This window comes from Frieseomelitta varia, unplaced genomic scaffold (assembly GCF_011392965.1).
Source record: "Frieseomelitta varia isolate USP_RPSP 00005682 unplaced genomic scaffold, Fvar_1.2 scaffold_628, whole genome shotgun sequence".
NCBI lineage: Eukaryota > Metazoa > Arthropoda > Insecta > Hymenoptera > Apidae > Frieseomelitta > Frieseomelitta varia.
Window position 1 is genome coordinate 26,153 of NW_025110399.1, and position 21,877 is coordinate 48,029.

At 34.0% G+C, this 21,877-nt stretch overlaps 2 protein-coding genes and 2 long non-coding RNA genes across 5 annotated transcripts in view; 1 reads left to right on the forward strand and 3 right to left on the reverse strand.

Annotated features, from left to right (window-relative positions):
- LOC122534700 (CB1 cannabinoid receptor-interacting protein 1-like) overlaps positions 1-15,204 on the forward strand; it is an 18,561-nt gene extending 3,357 nt beyond the window's left edge. The window contains exon 2 of the mRNA XM_043665591.1: positions 13,966-15,204. Within this exon, the coding sequence (XP_043521526.1) occupies positions 13,966-14,290 (325 nt within the window). The 3' untranslated portion in view covers positions 14,291-15,204. The remainder of the gene's footprint in view (positions 1-13,965) is intronic.
- LOC122534701 lies at positions 2,564-4,603 on the reverse strand. Of its 2 annotated transcripts, none has more exons than XR_006307972.1 (3): positions 4,513-4,603; positions 4,052-4,224; positions 2,564-2,818 (listed from the first exon to the last, which is right to left on the reverse strand). It is a non-coding gene; the product is annotated as an uncharacterized LOC122534701 (long non-coding RNA). The 2 variants fall into 2 exon arrangements; XR_006307971.1 differs by having other exon boundaries at positions 4,324-4,603.
- LOC122534702 lies at positions 11,425-11,852 on the reverse strand. Its single transcript, XR_006307973.1, has 2 exons — positions 11,763-11,852; positions 11,425-11,655 (listed from the first exon to the last, which is right to left on the reverse strand). It is a non-coding gene; the product is annotated as an uncharacterized LOC122534702 (long non-coding RNA).
- LOC122534699 (RNA polymerase II-associated protein 1) lies at positions 14,919-21,143 on the reverse strand. The gene is made up of 8 exons (XM_043665590.1): positions 20,204-21,143; positions 19,520-20,114; positions 18,948-19,452; positions 18,700-18,869; positions 18,456-18,615; positions 18,044-18,323; positions 17,823-17,923; positions 14,919-17,741 (listed from the first exon to the last, which is right to left on the reverse strand). The coding sequence occupies exons 1-8, from the start codon at positions 20,672-20,674 to the stop codon at positions 16,406-16,408; spliced, it is 3,618 nt and encodes a 1,205-aa protein (XP_043521525.1). The 5' UTR covers positions 20,675-21,143; the 3' UTR covers positions 14,919-16,405.
- Positions 21,144-21,877: the final 734 nt, after the last annotated feature.

The window sequence follows — 21,877 nt, forward strand, 5'->3', positions numbered from 1 at the left end:
ATTTGACTAAATAATATAGATTAAATAGTAACAATAATTGATACTTGACTAAATAATATAGATTAAATAGTAATATAATTTGACCAAATGATATAGATTAAATAATAACAATAATTGACATTTGACTAAATAATATAGATTAAATAGTAACAATAATTGATACTTGACTAAATAATATAGATTAAATAGTAATATAATTTGACCAAATGATATAGATTAAATAATAACAATAATTGACATTTGACTAAATAATATAGATTAAATAGTAACAATAATTGATACTTGACTAAATAATATAGATTAAATAGTAATATAATTTGACCAAATGATATAGATTAAATAATAACAATAATTGACATTTGACTAAATAATATAGATTAAATAGTAACAATAATTGATACTTGACTAAATAATATAGATTAAATAGTAATATAATTTGACCAAATGATATAGATTAAATAATAACAATAATTGATATTTGACTAAATGATATAGATTAAATAGTAATAATAATTAATATTTGATTAAACAATATAATAATCCGATACCGACAACAATCAATACTGAATTGATTAAATAAAGTAGTAATTGATATTGATTAAATAATAATAATAATAATAGATTGCAACAACCAGGGGATCCTCGACGGTAGTAATCGGAGGGAGAGGAACGAAAAAAATACCAACTAGGACAATTGTAAGAAATTCATGCGCCCCAGGGGATTGGAAACACGTCAGGAAGTAATGGATTAAGTTTTTCTAGCGGTCCGAGCATTTTGTCCGAAGAATCGAAGGATGTTTGCGAAATAAATGTTTATGGATGTACGAACGAAAAGTATTACGAATTAGGGGTAGCTGAAAACAAATTGGGGTTACCGTGCCGGTGATACAGGGGAAAAGGGGATATAAAACGTTACGCCTCGACGTTGTACGTGGGTGCAACTGTGTCGGAAAGGAGGTGAGAGTAGACCAGCTGTTACCGCGCGCCTACTGAAACGATACACCTACGTGTACCGCCTCGGACTGTAGAAGTTGCAAATCGATTACGATCTTCAGGAGTACGGAGTAATGCTCTTGGAACAATTGGCTTCCGATGTTTGCACACGGCTCGCCGAGCATTTAATAAGATTGCCAAACGACCGAAAGCGCGAAAGTGTTAATGGGGGGGGGGGGGGGAGATCGTTTCGAACGACGAAATTTTGGAAACTTCCGAAATTTAAAAGACGGTACAAACGTCCAAATGATCGAACAATTTCGAAACAATTGCAAATGAACGCAATAAATTGTTTTGAAATCGTCATCAACGTGACACTTGAAACTATGTACCCCACATTTCTCTTAAATTTAGAAAATATCTCGATATCATTCAGAATCAAAGGGAGTTGCAGAGTTTCGAAATTTCCTTTCGAGATCATCTATAGTATATATGTACGTGCAACATAGATGCATTCTACGCGAAGTTTCGGAGTTGGATCTCCAGAACGAGGATAGAATCGAATAAAAATTTCATCGTCTCGAGAGCGGAAGCCAAATACTGGAGGCGATAATTTTGATCGAGCGTGGATGTATCGTGTGCCTCGCGTAAATCGAAAATGCGCCGGTATACGCGACGAAATAGACACGTCAAGGAACGAAAGTAATCATAAACGGACGGTTGAAATATTGACTGACATATTATACAGCGGCCGCGCACGGCAAGAAAATCAACCGTTGCAATGTAACACGAATGCAGCGGCTAAAATTACTTGGCAATTACGATATGGCAGCGTGTTGCTTATGCTAGCCGAACGAGCGCGGATTTCGCGGTGGATAATATCGAAATAACCATGGTAGATTAGACGGCGAAGAAATGAACGTCCGTGCCAGGCAGTTCTCGAGTTCTTTAGAATATCTTCTGCAACTTGCATTCCTTTTTATAATGCACGAAATTATTCTACACTCGATTCTAAACTCGCATGTTGTTAAGAGAAGAAAACACGGACGATAATTTGTGAATTTATATTAGGAATTATGCTCTCCTTATATAATTAACAATATTGTCCTGTGATGTGCAGTACTCGAACACCTGCAGAAAATACATTTATGAAAAAAAAATATATATATATACATATATGTACATTTATGAAAATACACATTTCGAAATTTTTTCACCTTGTGTAACGACTATATTTCACGACTGTCCTTATGAAATTTCAAAATGTTTTTACATAAATGTAAAAACACTAATATATGTACTAGATAAATTTACTACGTTCCTCTTATTTATAATGACATTGCTCTAAACTCACAATAGAATATTCCAATTAATATAATATAATATAATATATATAATATAATATAATATAATATAATAATATAATATAATATAATATAATAATATAATATAATATAATATAATAATATAATATAATATAATATAATAATATAATAATATAATAATATAATATAATATAATATAATATAATATAATAATATAATATAATAATATAATATAATATAATATAATATAATAATATAATATAATATAATATAATATAATAATATAATATAATATAATATAATATATTTTCAAAAAAAAATAACGTCGAGAATTGTATCGTTGACTTGGCTACATTCGATCCCGCAAATTATCTAGATTGTTTGACGATCAATGCAAAATTGGTTCTCCTATTTTCTCCTCCAGCGTTTACCAATATTTGTAAAAATATTCTATTCTTTGTTTCGGAGTACATGGCTCCGGTTCTGTCATCCAGTAGAAAGCATTTCGAGTCGATATTCATATCACCCCTGATATCGTATTGCTCCTTATCGATTACTCCCTGGGTGAAAGAAAAATATTTCATTTTTTCCTCTCATGAATAAATGATCTGAAAATTTGAAAAGAATATGCGTTGCTTAGGTAAAAGATAAATGGATAAATTTATTCCATGAATACCATCTACATTTCAATCTTCGTTCGTCGTGTAAAATTCGTGTTGAATTTTCGTCGTGTATCTGATTAATCCGAATCACGCGACATAAATTGTAAACGTTACGTGGCGATAAATTAATTAATGAATGCCTTCATTATTGACGATCATGCATGGTTCGAGGTTTGATAAAATATCGAAAACAGGAAATGTCGTTCGAGGTTTGATGAAATATCGAAAATAGGAAATGTTATAATTGCCATGATAAATTATTGTACTATTATAACCCCAGATCCGTGCTGCTGGAAATGATTTAAAATTCAGTCGACATTTGAATTCAGCGTAGAGAGGAAGGTAAAACGTTACACGAGATGTTCACGTACAATTACTTTGTCAATTTTCCGACTAAAAAAAAAAAACGAATTATCACACGAAATGCAATATAACTGAGAATAAAAATTTAGAGACACTGAATCTACGAAAAATAATAAGAAAAGCTGCGTCTCTCGTTTCTCAATCAATTTCAGACCAGCGGTGAACTTTTGCGAATTCTAACATCTCCTGACTGACCGACATTAGAGTACTTCGTTTAAAACTTTGTTCGTTCTGGAAATGTCGAGAACGATACTGCCAGACGTTAAAAACGCCTGCGAGATCTGTCGATACATCGCTACGAGAAGTTTTACATCGCGCCGCTGGCTGTATATTTTTTTTCCCTTCTCTCCCGCTCTACGCTTCAGGTTCAGCATTCCCGATAACACTTTCAACGTTTGAAAGTCGATTACGAACTGCGTTACGTTCACGCTGGCGAGAACTTTAATTTCTCCTCGTTTCTGTTTGATACGAAAAACCCGACTCGATAACGTTGAACGATCGTGTCGTGACTGGCGTGAATAAACGCGGAACAGCGGCTGCTGTGTGAAAAGCACTGGTTGCGCGAACGATGCAGAAAAAGGGTTGGTCCCAAGAGAGAGCTTATTTACAAAATCCCCGAAAAAAACAACGTTATCTGCACGAACGGCGTCTGCACTCGACTATTTTTCATCGCCGCACGACGAGGAGCGTACTTTCCATACTACACGGGGATAAATTTAAATTCACCGCACTGAGAGAGAGAGCCGCTCTGAAAATAATTTCGCGTACTTCGATTTTTCCTTGCCCCAATTAACGCTGCAATTTGATGGATTGAAAATTTACTCTGCCGTTGTTTTCTCCTTTCTCATCTGTTTCTCTCTTTCTTTCTTTCTCTCGGTGTAACGTTATTATTAGCGTTCAATCCACGTGTAACAGCAGGAATTCCCTAACCTAGACCTAACCTAAAAAAAACAATTTTCATATCAGCACATTGCTTTATATACTTCTTCCCGTATTAAATACATTCGATAAATTTGCGTGCCCTTAAATTTCCCACATACGCATGAACAGGTGCAATCTATTAATAGATTTTGTTATTTAATTCGTCAAACATTTGCAAAATGATTCACAGAATTCTCATCGAACAAGAATCTCGGCGTGATTTACATTTCTCAGTTTCGAATCGCTAATTGATACTGTACATTATGCAGAGGATATCGTAAATAAAACGAAATCATGATAAAAATTACTTATTCATTGACTTCGGTTCGGCAGAAACATTTTCACTAATTAAAAATTCCATTACCACTCGAGGTAATTCAAGAGCGTCGTGCGACAATCGATCAGTCGATCGATCAACTGTACGAACGACGTGCAACATTTAAAATGTTTGAACACAACATGGATGACACGTTCGTAAAAATTTTCATATTTATTTCCTTCGTTAATCATTGAAGATTAAATTTACATTAAATTAAAAATTATCCGTCGCTACCTAGCTGTCTAATTATTGAACGAAGCCAATTTTCTAATTATTTCCATCGGCGCGCAAGCAAGAACCGATAGCGTTGCATACTTAATAATTGATTTGTCGACTGACTAGCTAATGCGTTTTAACGATCGAAAGTTTCAAGTTAACTGTAGCAAAGCCCGTGCAAGTCGTCACGTAAGTGTACGCACCGTTTCACTTTTGTGAAACGTAGCGAAACACATGAACGTTGCGATATTCTCGGGAAAAGGGGCTGTTATGGTACGTTATACCTAGCGAAACCAGCGTACGAAGATCAGTAGTAACGTTACTGATAAGTCAGACGACCGCAAAGCCCGCTCCTCCATTTGAGAAGCCCTATTACATACATGTACCAATTTAAATTCTTAACTTGTTAATTGGATTGTTTCTTAATGTGTTTGGTGTCATCATCATACGTATAGATTATGTTTAAAGATTACAAGGGAATGACACGAGAAATTAGATTTCTTACTTTTCAAAGGGAAGCGAGTTTAATCCTCATTTACTTACCTAGATGACTACAATGATAATTTTGTAGTGTATTCCATCAGAAGTTTAAGATTTTTAAATTCTTTTTCATATTTTATATTTTCCTCTGAATAGGAAATAATAATTCCAAAATTGTAATGCAATGTGAAACGTGATTTTTATGGTCAATAATGAATCAAAATTGTTTGGCATTTGGTTTTGGAGTTGAAAACACACGTTTCTTTCATTTCTTTCAAAATTTTAAATTTTGCTTTTTTGCTTGCATAAAGCTTTGTTAATGTATTAACTATTTCTAAGACTTGCTGTATTTGAATCTGAGGCATAGATTATTTGTCTGAAAAGGAAAAATATCGTTAATTATATTTGTTATAAAATATTTGTTTTGACAAATTCTGTGCGATTTGGAACAATAATTAAACCATAAAAAAAGACACACCTCGCAAAGGTATCTAGGAAAACAGCATATATTCTATTTATAAAGTAGGTGCATTGAAGAAGAATCTAGCGGTGTAAAGACACATTGGTCTGACAGCGTCATATAACGGCCAAGAAACCGGGTCGCGGAATAAAAAATATTCCACTTTCAAAAGTATTATAGACTGGTGGAACTAGAACAACAGCACACTTCCATGTGGTCCATGACATCGGCTAATTGATGCAAAAAAAAAAAAGAAAGTAAAGTAAAGAAAAGAAAATACCAAACGAGCTAAACAAACGTCTTGTTCGAACTTCATTCCAACTTTGTCTGAATTTCATTTGAATTACGAATTTGAACTTCCACTCGAGAATAATTCCTATTCTCAACATTTAAATTACAAAGATTCATATTATGTGTGACATAAAACGATGTTCTCGCTTATCATTACTCGCGTTTTTCAACAAAAATTTTTATCGCCAGATATATTTGTAAATCTTTATGGTTGCACAGAAATATGCATATGTTTTAATATATATTCACAGTCCGAGACGAAAGCGTATAGTCCCGAAAAATCGATGTGTAAATCTCGTCAACCGGACACGTTGTATAATTGCGTGCATCAAACCACATTTGTAAAGCCACGCGTATTCTCTGAAACATGGAGAAAGTAACAAATAAATAAATGTATAATTTAAAATGAAATAAATTTAGTACAATTTTATAGCACCCATGAAATATTAATTATCTCTCACGTCGCAGTACTCAATTGAATTATTTCTTACTCTTAAATTATTCAAATAAAAATTTAAAGGCAAGTGGCAAGCGTTTAAATAAAAACCACACGTTTTCCAATGGGAATCTACGTTATTCCATAGATAAATCACAGGACTGTGAACGCGTTAAAAAGATAAAGAATATTTCCTAGTATCTGATCGATTGGCACGCAAGCAAAGTTGCACGATAAGAGATACAAATATTTTTTCTTTTTTTTAACTCTCGCAAGCACGTGATAATTAAACATTCAGGATAATACTTAATTATCTGCAACCAGATTCGACACTTTACATTTGATTCGCTAAAAAATTTTGGTTTTAAAGTTAAAATGCCAGCTACAGCGAGCGTTCTCAAAGAATTCCCGATTCACCCAACGCGACCCCGGAAAGTGTGGCGAGCAAGCGTTTGAACAGAGGGTGTTGTATTTATCGTTGACGCGAGTCAGCGATTTTCGCGTCTTTGTTAGAAAACCGCGTCCCTCCGTAAAGTGCAACTGTCTGCAGGGCTTAGAGGTTTCGATTAAACAGTATATATTCTTTGGTCAGCCAGTTATCGGAACTTCTGTCACGCGTTCACGCTTTTTCTCTTTTCTTTCCCTCGGCTTTTTTGTGCATTTTCAGCTGCACAGGGGACCAGGCTTCCGTCAAATGTCCCTATCTAAACGTACACACGTTCGAACAAACAAAAATGCCAGCATTTTTCGAAGGTCTCGCTTTGATCTCGCCCCATTTCAAACTGTGTTCTTCTTCTCTTTATCTCGCGAACAGAGCAGGAAAGGAAAGAATGGAAGAAGAAGAAGAGAAAGAGAAAACAGGGAGAAAACAGAGAGAGACAGAGAGAAAGTAAAAAGACCAAAAATACAGGATTGTGAATGGCTTTTTGTTTTACAGACAGATTGCCTTTTAAAAGAAAAGCTTCGTCTCATTGGTCTTTTCTATTCTTCTCTCCCTTTCTCTCTCTCTCTCTCTCTCTCTCTCTCTCTCTCTCGCACCAGGCAATTAAATTTGCTAATTGGAAATCTTCCTCGTCGGAAATTCGTGCTGTCTGATCGATTTAAGCGCACGCAGTCGATTATCTTGCAAACTATTGAAGACAGATGCAACTTGAAAGAAATCGTACATTTTCGTTCGTTTTATTTCTGTCTGAAAATTAAAAAAAAAATATCTCCAATCAGCGTTAAAAGTTTTTGTCATCATCTCTTTGAATAATTTTTCAAACAGACTCAAAATGAAGGTAAGAAAGATTTTGACATACGTACATATGTATAGCTTTGAAACAGTTCAACCAAATAACCATAAATACAGAGATCTCAGATTAGAAAAATCTACACACGTGTGTACAATGTAAACGCCTATAATATTTCGTCTGGCTATAAAAGCGAAACGAGAAAACATGGCTAGTAAACCACGGTACAGTACCAAGGGAAACGTTCCAGGATTGGGAAGCTTATTGGCCTACTTTTCTCCCCGTGGTTCTTCGAAGTCGCATAAATTCTACCAATAAGCAAGAACACTAATGTAACACGCGAAAAAGAATTTTGATGAACTCTCAACAATTATTTTTCAATCAACGTTTTCGACAGTAGCATCGATAACAATACTGGGATCGAATGTTCGAGCTTGTGCTCAACTGTTCAATCACACCGGAATGGAATTAATTGCTCTCTGCACGTGCAATGAGCTTATACATGATAGGTGTACACGAATGGAACAGCAGAAAGCAGAGACAATTGTCGGAGAGCCAATACGGTCGAGTAATACGTCATGCCAACGATTTAGGTCGCGACTAGTAAACCTCATAACCGCGAAACAGTTCGACGAATTAATTAAAGTCTCATCTCGGAGGCGTGTTTGGAATGGTGTTAGAAGCGCGCTCGAAGTTGGAAACGTTCTCTGCGCTGGCAAAGTGAAAATATACACTCCCCTCGAAGAGATTGCACGTAATCTATCAAAGTCGAACCTTTCTTTTCTCTTTCTTTCCCTCTCTCTTGACGGAATATACCTGGACTTTATTTAATCGAAGTTGCGATAGGAAAGAACGCGTGGCGTGGGCGGAAGGCTAAGAGAGCCGGGGAGTTCTACTTTAAATCAGACCGTTTGTAAATCTCGAAGGAAGGCATGCAACGTAACCTTCTAATTCTGGTCGCAAAATGCACAATGCCAGCTTAAGCTAGCGTTAAACGAACACTTTGTTTCATACCGCGGACCGAAGAAAATTGGTCTATATATGTATTGGGAAAGAAAACTCTCGGCGTACGGCGAACAAAGAGAGAGTTCTCTGAATAGAAAAGCGGAAGAGCCTGTCAGAGGAATTACGTTCAATACGACAGAACTACTCTTGTCGTCGTTTTCTCTTCTCTTTTTTCTTTTCTTTTTTTTTTTTTTTTTTNTTTTTTTTGTTTTTCGTCGTTGAGGATGGAAAAAAAAAGAGAGAGAGAGAGAGAGAAAAGGTGAACTCCAGTGAAATATCGCGATCGACGTCGCCGTAGCAAAGCAGGGCAACTTCACTGCGTGTCTAAGGATCGAACAAGTACGGCATCACGGTCATTAAAGTAGAGACCTCCGGCTAAATTCTGTTCGATTTCGTCTCGTCCGGAGGGAAATTTCGCTTGCACGCGAAATTCTAAATTAGTTAACGTACGATGAGTGCACTCGTCGAGTGCATTGAAATCGGCGAATCGATCACGAACAGTGGGGTTTTTCTCTTTGTCGTTGAAATATCAAACGAAGAACGGTCCTCCGTTGCATGTCCTAAGTGAAAGAGAGAATTTTTTTTTACCTCGCTGCTCTCGCTATCAATCCAATTCTTCCCTTATCGCGTTCCTTTTTCAACCTTTATCACCAACCGGTCGTTGATCATTTCCCCTGAAACCGTGCCGCCTTGATTCTTATCCGGGAGAAGACTCAAGGAAATTCTGCTGATAGTAAATCTCGGTGATTATCAAGGTTTCGTGGTCACTGGAAAAAATTTTGCGGCTGCTTGTAACATCGTAATCTTTAACGAAGAAAAATATCTACATAAAGTCTTTATACCTCTTAACATTCAAACGCTGGATTTAACTTTCAGAACTGTGAGCATCTTAATCTTCCCTTGTCATCAAATGTTATTAGATTTTTATCAAACAATAAAATGTTCAAACAAACACCGCTCTCAGTTCTTATTAAAAAGAATTGTTATGAAAACATTATCTGAAACATTAAATATCGCTGATGAAACAGATTTCTTTTTCTCAATAAGTTAACATTGAGCATTCATACATCCAAGAAATTTTTAATCGCAGCTAGAGTGTTTACGTCTCTTTTGTCTCATTTGCCAAATGTATTGTGATCTCATTATTATTTATCCGTGGTCCCAAAATTTATTCAAAGTATTAAATACTATTGAAACCTGCAATAGTAATTCGAAGAAGTTCGTTCGAAAGACGAAGGATCCTGAAATTACAGATAGCGAATAGTTCAATCTTAATTAAAGATCTTTCTTAACTTTCGCTGAGAATTGCTCGAACAACAGTCAAACATTCTTACATTCTCAACTCCCACGAACATCAAAAATCATTTACAATATCCAGCTCTTGTCTCTCTTTCTGCGAGAAGAAGCTTTCTTTGGTGAAAAGCGAGAATTAGTCTCGCAGAGACACGACTCTTTTTCTTTTGAATTAAAAAAGAGCAGCGTACAGCAGGCCGTTGTTTCCAGACAAAAAGAGTCCCGAGAGAGATTAATCGGAGAGAATTAGACGTTGCACGTTCGAGTCGAGAAAAAGGGGGATGAGAAACAGAGGGGTCGACGTTGCTTACGATTTCAGGATTTGTTACATTTTTCACGATACGACGATAGAATCGTATCGATTCGAACCGTGTGCTTGTACGCCTTCAAGTATTATTCGTAATTTACCGTCGGGAAGCTTTCTTTCAAGGTGTATCTGTATCGAGCGTTCTGTATCGTATCGGTACATCCGTCGGCTATTTCGTTGAAACGATTCCGCGGCGTGCGATTGATCGACGTCGACGGCAATCCTGAATGCATTGCCCCCAAAAGATCCTCCAGTGGTTCTTACTTTTGCAATGCAAGTGCATGCTTCGGCTCTGTGCGAGCAAGGTCGAGAGGCGACGTGCCCCGCTGACTATGAATCCCGATTTTACGAATTCGTCACGAGCTTAGACAGCCTGCTGGGATCGTTCAAATGTTTAAGGAGAGCGCCTTTGAGCATCTCGACGGCGAACGTATTTACTTGAACGATCGCTGAATTCCGCGCGACGCGAAAATGAACGCCAGTTTGTGCTTCACTGCACCTCCGAAAATGCGGACTTCGCTTTGAATATCGCAATCGTGATTCGAGATCGCGGATCGTGTATTTGAACTACCCTTCCGTTTGGTGAAAATGTTGAAAATGTCAAGTCGCAGTGGGGAAAAGTTGGATACAATATTGGAAACTACATTATTGGAAAACTGAATTTCCCTCTTACTGCGAGTTCCTTTAAAACTGCACGTTCTCTGTTTGTTTTGCTCTTGAAAAACATACGTGAATTTCATTCTGGTTACGCAGCAGCGATAAAAGGAAGAGGAGAGTGTATACACGTATTTGAGAACTTGAATTTTTTTTCCTTTAAATCGTACGGCAGTGACAATTTTTATAACAACTTCGATAACAATTTATTCTATGTTTTCGATTGACGAATGAATTATATGTCATAGAGGAAAACTTTTCATTTCACGAATATTACGTGTTCTTTGTCGATGTATAATGTTCCATCTACTGCGTGCGGTGATAGCTCGCATTTGAACGAAAATTTTTTTGAATGCAAGTCGAGGGAACAGCGAGTAAATGCGAGCCGTGCGTTTGCTCGGAGAAACAGGGAAATTGCAGCAATTGGAAAAAAATGTTTCGCAGATAAATGCAGAAAATACACGGAACAACGTGAAGTATACGAAGTACGTCAGACGAAATGAAACTAGCTTGAACAATATGCACACCTATTGACCCGAAAGAACGGTCCTCTCAACCAACTAGCGATTCATCGATTGTTGTTTTGTAGATATAATTTAATCCAATTTAGTTGCCATCCGCTTCAGCGAAAGCTGCAGAGCCAACGGTCATAACTTCGCCTTCTGCGTTTTATTGTTGTGCATTACCAAGCAGCATATCGAGCTATATTTCATGGGTTTCAAATTGAATAACTCGCGTGATTTTCTCTGTATGCCCAACTGAAATAAACGAAAAAATTACAACGACAAAAGCAGCATCGCCGTTTAATTTTTAAAACTTAACTACGACGCACGATTTAGGTTGTTTCCCAATCAGATTTACTTACGGGAGAAAATTTTACATGAACACGTTCTCAAAGTCAATGTCACAGTCCTCTTGAAAAAGGTTGGAAAATCCCATGTGACGTGAATCATCATGTCTAAAATATTAGAATATTAAAATAAATTTACATTTAAATTTCCTACCCTCTTCCTTTTTTTTCCCCCAGATATATAATAAAGAAAGCAAGGAGGCATATTACGCTCCAGTTTTCTTTTTCGCGGAACGCTATATTAAGGACTATGATTCGAGCGATTTTAAACAGCAGGCAACGTCTCGCATTACCAAATAATTATGCTTTTGCGTCACGAGAACTCATTTCTAACACGTGAGTGATGCTCGACATTGATATGCGTAGGGTTCATTTGCTTCTGCAAAACACTAAAAATATACGCGATGTGTGATAACGCTTGAAGTGTAGCCAAGTTGCATTACAAGTTATGCAGGACGCATTAATGTTTGAACGTGCATCGTACGAATTCGCATATTTATCCTTGGGACTAGTGAAAATTTATCTGATAAAAAATGCATTTTCTACGTGCCGGGGATGTACTTGACATTCAAAGTTAAAGAAACGTTTAATGGACATTTGAAATAGCATTCCCTTTTATTCGTAACTTCGTCGAAACTGTACGCTTACGTTCATTCATAAATGAAAATAGATAGGATGAAATGCGTTGAAACTAAAGACAAAAATGCGAACATAAATTCGTGAAACGATGAAGTTGAACTGGCGATATTGAGAATTTTACAGCGGCGACGCTTGTATCAGAAACCATTTTAGAAATCAAAATTCTACAAATTTCATAAATTTCATGAATAAAACACGAAACAGGATATATCTAATAAAACACACGAAACTGAATAAAATAACATTTCAATCAGTCATCAGTTCAATCTTTCCCTCTTGTATTCTAATTTTAACCCTTTACACGATTAATCTATTTAACTGTTTATTCTTTATGATGCACATTCTACAATGGGAATCGTTACGAGTATGAAAAATGGCAAGGAGGGGAACGAAGTTAAAATTCAACAATTTGCAACTTGTCGGGATGTCGCGACTATTTTGTAAATGACTGTCGCTCCGCGATACGTGCCAGATGGTGCACAATAGAGACAGGAAACGAGATTCAGAATACACTCGAATACTAGCCGAACTGAAGATGCAAATGAATTTGAGGCACGATTCTGTAACATCGCCGACATGAATCCTATCTATCGATTTGCGATCGTGAGTCACAGACTTGCTTCGATGCATGGGTACAATTGAAACTAAAGAGCGTCCGATTCGATTAACCTTTCGGTTAGACTTTCAAACCGTTCCGTGCATCAAAACATTGAAACCCGAACCTTCCGTTTGCTTCTCTTTTTTCTGCGAGACCTAACGATCATTTCTCTTTCTTTGTTTCTTTCTTGCTCTCTCTTTCTTTCACGAGTTACAACCTACGGTTTAGGGAACACAAGTTCATTTAAAAGAAAATTGAAAAGATTCAACGATGTAGATTAAAATGCAGATTGAGAAGAGTGTAAGAAGCAAACTGATAACTTGAATTGTAAATTGCTTAGTTACTTACGGTAACATCCAAATGATATTGTAATATGCATCGAGTAATCGTTACGAGCCGACGAACAAATTCATGAATATTTCTAAGGCGATTACCGTACGAGACTTCATAAAAACGAGATATTCATTTCATAAAGATAATGGAGGAAATGAAGTTTTGCCACTGCGTGTGCGATTCAAATAGTCTGAAATGAATAACTTGTGCACATTATAATAAACTTAAATAAATTTTACATAGATATTATATCCTCAACATTCAAACAGTTTATTCTGATAACCAAAATATGATCTTTAATAATAATTAATTGCGGAATTATCGACCATTTTATTCGAAGGAATATAACGTACTTTTTTTACGATTTTTTTCCATTTTTAAATGAAACTAGCAATGGCTTCCAGATCACCTATATTAACATTATAATATTTAATAAATTGCTCAGAAGCCACATTCACATTGATCAACTACATAAATTGAGACACAAAGAAATATCAAATATTACTTTTCGAAATTATCCCAGCGACAGTAAATTCTTCCCTTTTTAAAATGAGTATTTATTTGTGAATTTCATCATGCGAAGGTAGAGTTTGGTAACGACTTGTTAAAATGATAACCTTACCTAGATAATAACTTTGAAATTTCTAGGTCCCTGAGCATAGGAGGGAAACAAGTAGAAACGATCGAACGTGCACGGGACGGGACGGCCTGTGCTTACAGCGCTTATCACAGCACAAAAGGCATAACGGCAAGCGCTCGTGGCCATCGTGAAGAATTACCGATAGCGATGCGTGTCTTTGGCTCCGGCTACCTGACTACTTGCCTGCAGATCAAATACTACCGCCAAGACGACCAGAGCCACTGTGAATGGGGCGCCAGGTTGCATTGCATCGAGCTGGACTGCTCAAGCGTGGAGGGCCGGTTGGTTACGGTAGACCGGGAAACATATAGGAAACTCGGCATAGAATCCTAGCAGTCGGTGGGTGTTAATGTTATGAAAGCCATCACGTAACGAAAACGGCTGACGATTGTTTCTTACTGCGCGTGAAACATGATTCTTGCCGATTGTGATTGGCTTGTTGTCGATTGATACGAAGTTAACCGCCGCTGGTTGACCAATGGGAAGCCGGGACTCCGCGTGGCGGGTTTTTCTTTCGATTTGAACGACACGGTTTGAAATTTGAATTGCGACGTGCACGTTGAGCTTTTATCGTGGCTTCGACGTGCATGAACATTCTCGGCAATTTCTATGGAAATATTGACCAGTGTAAAAGAAATGAAAAGTCGTTTTTCTATGCGATATCGATCAGGTTTTCCAACAAGGAAACTATAACGAAATACCTCCTAACGAGGAAAAAAAGCATTGTAACGATTCCTTTAAGTCCCTTAACGATTTATAGATACATATGTAATCGAACGGTGGATCCGTTTCTTTAATGTAATTCAAATGTAATCTCATCCTCCTATTTTTCTATAACGAGAAACGAATTTGTATATACGTACATATGTATATCGGGAGCATAAATGTGTACATGATTGTCATAATGTAGGAAATAGAACATAACGTACCTTGTTTTATAATTTAAATAAAAAACGGTGTATTTTGAGATTATATTTATATGTTATATATTAAGGAACACAGTTCTTTTGACGAATCATTTTGTAATAGATTGGGAAAATATTTATTTAATATACTTAAGAAATACAAATATTATCGACAGTCTAAAAATGTTATCGAAACGAAATTTCGCAATATTTTTACGAAACCTTGCAAATTAAAGTGGATAAATTTGAAGGCTCCCACAACTATGCTCCCACATTACAAGTAATACAAAATATTACACATGCAAATAATACAAAATATTGTTAATGTAGATAGTATACATATTAATACATAAAAAAAGAAATGGAAATATGTTAATATTTACAATAATAAAATTGCAAATGATAAACTGTTCGAATACAAATTCGTTTACAATACATTATTTAAATTGTATAAAAAAAAAAAAAATGCGCAGACCAAACAAAAATATACTGTTATACTGTTACTAATATAATGAAAGTTTAACATAAATTCTGAAGTATATCATTGATTGATTATAAACTGTTTCGAAGATATTAACTTTTTTTCATTTGTCAGCTACATTTCATAAAAAAATTTTATGCAATTTAATGTGCTTGTACACGAAATTTATTTAAAACAGCACGTAATCGTTATTACCGTGCCATTTAAGGCATGTTAAACTATTGACATTATTGTATAATTACCGTCACAATTATTGTACTTATATATGCCTATTGTGTTCCACGAATTTCATAACATTTCATTTTTAAGAAACTTAAGACATGTTTCCAGTATAAAATCAAGAAAATTTAGAGAAGTCATGAAAAATATATTTTTTCACAGTCGTGTAATTTTATCACAATTGTTATTCTTTGCAGTTTACATAATTTTGTTACTGACGTGTAATTTTCACTTTAATTCTATGAATTGTCGTTTACGTGATAATTACATTGCTTAAACTTTCGCACAATAAATCTGCAATCAGAAGACAAATGAATGAAATCACTAATCATAAATAATAATTTACAAATGGATATATATCTTAATATACAATTATATACACATTGCATGGCCATATAGATACACAAATGAACATTGTAAATTATAAATTCTCAACGAACCATGATTTTATCACTTATACTTTCTTAATTATATTCATTGAAAATTTGGGAAATCAGCGAAAGTGACCAAACAGTGCCTCTATGCTTTTTGTAAATGTAAGCACAGATTGTTCCTATTCTTCATTCACATGATTAATTGTTTATTTCTACTGTTCTCATTCACATTGTTAATTGTTTAATTGATACTGAGATCTGTACATTTTTAAACCAAAATAAATTTAATCCTTTAATTGATTTAATACTGTTTACATAATAATTATAAAATACATTGACGAACATATGTCGCAAATTGTTGTACACATATTTGTTAACTTTAAATAATTATTAATAACAGTAAAATTTACTGCTGCTACATATAAGCAATCCATATTTTCTTATTAAAATCTATAATTGTACATAAATTTTAAAATGTGGGCGGTTGATAATTTAACAAAAGACTAGCTAAAACTTTATCAAATATCTTTTCTAATTGGGTTCTCATTCGTATTGCTAATTTGTTTGACTGTTTCAAATACATAGCAGAATGATGTAATGCAATTGTATAAGGAATAGGACACCAGCTTTGTTTAATAATTCCCCTAATGAGCACTGTCATATAACTTTCTATTAAAGATATATCTTCCTCAGGGGGATAAAGATATTCTTTTAATGGAATAACTAATTGTTCTAATGGTAATTTAACATATCGAAGCAAACCTACATGTTCCGACCACAACAATTTTCTATAATGAACATTGTGCCTTTGTGCAATTGGTACCAATAGGGTCATTGAAAAACCATAATCACCATAGGATGTTGAACAAAAATGTTCGCACATCGCAGTAAACAAATCAGTAAAAGAATTGAGTCCCGGCAAATTTATTGTAAAATTAAGCTTCTTGTAATTATTTTTTAATAAAGTTGTCATCGCTTTAGTAAGCAAAGCAGAAACATCGTTACTTAAATACAACGTCTCGCACAGGTATATAAGTACCAATCTACTAAATCTCAAGTTTTGTGATAATTTTTCAACCAAGTCTGGTAGTACTACTTCTAAACTCAGTACGGCTAAGATGGCAGCTTTATCATCATCATTACACATTTTATTATTTCTACATTTTGTATAAATATGTACGACGGGTAAATAAAGCCAATCTTTAGGCATTGCCGCTTGATCCCATGTTCCATTTAATGCTATATATCGTTCATACAAATTAGATACGTTGCGACTTAAGTTCAATTTAATATTTTCGATATTTGAGTTCAAATTTAACGTTTCTAATTCACTCGTTACTATTTCTAAATTTAATTTCTCTTCTGCCAATGAAATCCTGAGCATCTTTTTTACATCAGAAGGGCAATCGGCAGGTAAAGACGATACAAGTTTGATGGCAATTTTCCAAATAATATGCATTGTCTTATTATCTAATTTATCTTTCACAAGAGAAGATGCATTTACTATAGCAACTAAAAAAGATAATTCAGATCTTGTATACCATGACTTTTCTAAGCACCAATCTGTTGTTACTAGTCTCTTTAAATACTTATAAACTTGTGGAAGATTAAGCACTGCCTGAAGCTCTTCTACGAAAGAATGGTCAATAAATACATTTAAAATCGTTGCAAGAAATGGCATACAAGATTGTTGAGACACAATAGGTTGCACTTGTCCGTTATACATTAATACTCCTAGATGAGGCAACGCAGAAGGCTCGCGTTCAAGAGCTAAAGAACAGTCACTTAGCAAATTTGACGTAGAACTGTAAAAATTAAAGTATTAAGAATTATTATAATTAGATTTTAATGTAATATAATTTTTAAAATGTTTAGCTTCTACTTACTTAAGATTAGAAAATACTTGTGATCGAGATATGTTCAATGTTTTTGTCGCATTATCACTAACCGCTAGTAATGTTTCGGCGATAAGTTTCGTTTTACTCCACTATGAAAACAATTTTTTATGTATATAATATATAATTATTTTATATACATATATCATATATTAAAAATATATGTATATTTTTCGTATATTTGTAATATAAAATACTTCGACTTTACATACCGTGACATTATTTAAAGATAATAATTGTGTATTCCATTTGGATAGTAAAATCGATATATTTGCTTTTAGAGGTGTCAGACAACTTGCAACAGCAATTAAAGCTGCTGCATATTCACAGGAGAGTTCAGATGCGTTTTGAATATCGTGATTACTTAACAGAAGTTGTAACTGTGACACAAGAAATAATTGTGCTCCTGTTAAACTATCCATTGCATCTTCATACAATAGTAATGTTCTCCATAATCGTAAATTTTCGATAATAAGATTATAACTTGATTTCCTATTAAAAAATTAATATATATATATATATGTAATATAAAAAATATATATATATATATATTATGATTTCCTATTAAAAAATTATTTATATGTATTCAAAAAATATTTACGTTAAATTATAATAAAAAATTACCCTGCATCGCAACTGCCGTAAGATATAATACGCTGCATAATTTTAAGATTATTTAATTTTTGAGCAACAGGTTTTCCTCCATAACAAAGTAGTATACGACAAAATCTGATTGCAGCTACCACTGGAACTCCATAAACATTATTTATAGTATCTGTCATTGCTGTAAGTATAAAAGATGTATTAATTTAATATCATTATATTTAAATATAAGATATTTCATGATAGTGAAATCAAATATATAAACCTAATGCATCCGTAGACAATGGCATAAAATGTTCAATTATAGTCTTCAATAAATTTGGTGTATTTGTTATTTTTACAACGGTAATAGGCGAATGTCTTACAAGTCTAATTAAAATCTCCAATGCACAAGTCACAGCAACAGGCGGTGGTCGTATTTTACTCAAAATATAGCTATAATTTTAATTGGATTTTAAATTAAATTTTTCACAGCATTTTTAAATTTATTAAAAATTCATTAACAGTATATACCTGATCCTTAACAGTATATCAGTTCTTAATAGGGCAGCAACCGCATCTAATTGCGCTAGTTCATGATCTTTTAAATCATTTATATCATCAACATCAGTTTTTGGTGTTGCTAAAACAGGTTCTTTATAATTTTGAAAACCATATAGTCTATCCAAACAGACTTCATCCGCTTCGCTATATAAGAAAATTCTAAGCGCTTGTAAAGTTGCTGTAATCACAGCCGCTGATGTATCATCCAAAGAAAATCTTAATAATATTAAAAAATTTATCTGACTTAATGCAACCAAAGGTGCAGGTTGTAACACTTTATCATACCAGCCGTTGCGACTTTTTTCTAATATATTTGCTAATGTTGTAAGAGCTGTACAGCGTTGCTGTTGTACTGATGAACGACTAAGTTGTAGTAATTCTTGTAGAGAATAACCAGGACGATCAGGTTCTTCTCCATGATGATGAAGCCCTTTTTCAATAGGTACATTATTATCTTTATATGGTAATAATACACCTATTAAAAAAAGATCATATTTAAATGTGTTCTATTGCATATTGTGCATTGATATTTGAAAATTTACCATTAAAGTCAAAACGAGCACTGTATGGCTCATTTAGAACAGGTTCATCTTTGTTTTCTGGAGGTATATTTTCCATCCATTTAAATTTTTCAACTTCAAGAGAATCCATATGCATCCAACCTTTCTCTTTAGCTTGTTCCATTAATTCTTTGGGAGGTTTGGGTATATCTGTTTCTACTGTATCTTGCATTGGTGAAACATCATTATTTTTGAGTGAATCTTTATCACATTTGTTAGAAACATCTTCAGTAATTAAGTTTTCTACGTTTGTAGAGTTTACATTTTGATCTTGTTTCTCAGTATTTAATCTTTTATCTTCAAGACTCTTATTTGTATTTTGTTTCTTATTTCTTCTATCTTTTAAAAATTGTATTAGTTCTGGCTTTAAAGTCATCTCAAGTTCACTTTTTTCTTTAAGAATATCTTCCTGACTCATCCGTTCCAAATTTTCTTTATGTATTTCATTAGCCGAAGGTCCTTCTACGATAACACTATCAGTGTTACACAAAGGTCCAAAGCTCAGAGATTTTTCTATTTTGCTATTACTTTCAATAGAAATTTCTTGCATAAATAAACTTTCATTTTTATCATTTTTCTGAAAAAGTAACAAAAACATTTAGATACTTAATGTATTTTAGAATATTTCCATTACATCTTTCATTACATTATAAGATATGTAAATACCATATGTTTAGAAACAAATACTTCAGGGAAACCAGTATTAGAACAAATAAATTTCTTTTTATGAAATTCATAGTTGTATGCATCATGTTTCTTCTCAATGATGTTTCCTAATATTATCTTTGAGGGTGCTATTTCTATATTTTGAACAGAATCCTTTATTCCAAAGTTGAGATTTTTTTCAACTTCTTTTATTGCAGGATTTATAACATCACCGCTAGTTTGAGAAGTAGAAACCCTCTCTTGAGTTTTCAATTTTCTTAACTCAGAAAATCTTGACCTAACTCTGTTAGAACTTGTTTGGCTGTTGGTAGAAGCAGCATTCAAAGATTTTTCAGATTCTTTCAAATTAGTTAATTTGATCACTTTAGTTGACGGTTGCTGTTTATTTTTTAGAAATTCTTCTTGCATACGAAATAATTCTTCTTCACTATCAGTTGGTTTAGGTCGTTTTAAAACTGGACTTCGATCCATTGTTTTAAAATTTATTTTCAAACTTTAAAAATTACTGTATTAAATTGCGTTATCGTTATCAAATGTTTACATATGTATGTCTACTAATATTTTTTGTACGCCACAATCGTAATACATAATGTGTATATAATTTCGTTCTCTCTTTTAGCGTGAAATTCCAAATCGATATTTTTTAAAATAACAAATCTTTTACATAGTTAGATAACCCAACTTATATACATGACACACGATCAACAAATGTTCACAGAAAACAGAATGATCCGATAGAGAAGATACTATTGGTTAACACATAATGTCTCGAATTTAAGCATGCACCGTGTGGATCACTCCTAGGATAGGTAACGGCACTAATTTATATTGTTATCCTTATCGCACGCTGCTGCTCTCTTTGTCTAGAGTCCAAATATGTCTGTCCCTGTCGCACGTTTTTGCTCTTCTTGTCTAATAATGCTAGACAAGGAAAGCGACAGTGTGTAAGAAGGACATCCTTTGATCTACAAAAAAAAAATTCAACTTTTTACACACAGGTTTTTCCAAGAAAAAAAGAAAAAAATTCTGTTTTTAATACTTCTGAGTTACCAATAGATAGCGCCACAGTCACCTATAATGTAGCGATTATAAAGGTAATTTCAATACTACCAAATAATAAGAACTTCGTCACTTGAGTAACTTTTAATAAAAATTATTACAAAGCAAAAATGGATACTTGTTTCTATAAATGATAATCAAGGAATGTATATTTAATTCTAACGTATAGTCTATTTATACATCTCTATAAAAAAGTAAACATGATTATAACCTTCATGGTGATAATAAAAAAGACTATTGGTTTACAATATTTAAATGTTTTATGTCAATCTACCGGAAACGTACTCTTTGACCGGACGATTGTGTAGCTGATGTTGATATTAATTTTGGAGGTGTAACAGTACAAAATGGACATGGTGGTTACTACAATAAACTGACAGGTGACAGATTTTTCACAAATTACGAAAAGACATGAATTACGAGGAATCACTTGTGAACTATTATGGTTGCGCCTTTGATTGTAGAGACCCTAAGCTTGCGTTTTATGTTTTGTTTATGTATAGTTTACGTATATAAAGAATGTTTCTATTTCGTTTACGTTAGTAGTAATACCAGTAGTGAGTGCATAATTTTGCGCAAAATATAGTGAATATTAGATTCAAATTTGTTTGCGAA

Bases quoted from the DNA above. Each gene is read 5' to 3' on its own strand.
- LOC122534699 (XM_043665590.1), bottom strand. From the start codon at position 20,674: ATGGATCGAAGTCCAGTTTTAAAACGACCTAAACCAACTGATAGTGAA. The intron at 20,115-20,203 runs GTATTTACATAT...TTACTTTTTCAG, and splicing joins TATTTGTTTCTAAACATATG to AAAAATGATAAAAATGAAAG. The intron at 18,870-18,947 runs GTATATACTGTT...TTAAAATTATAG, and splicing joins GATATACTGTTAAGGATCAG to CTATATTTTGAGTAAAATAC.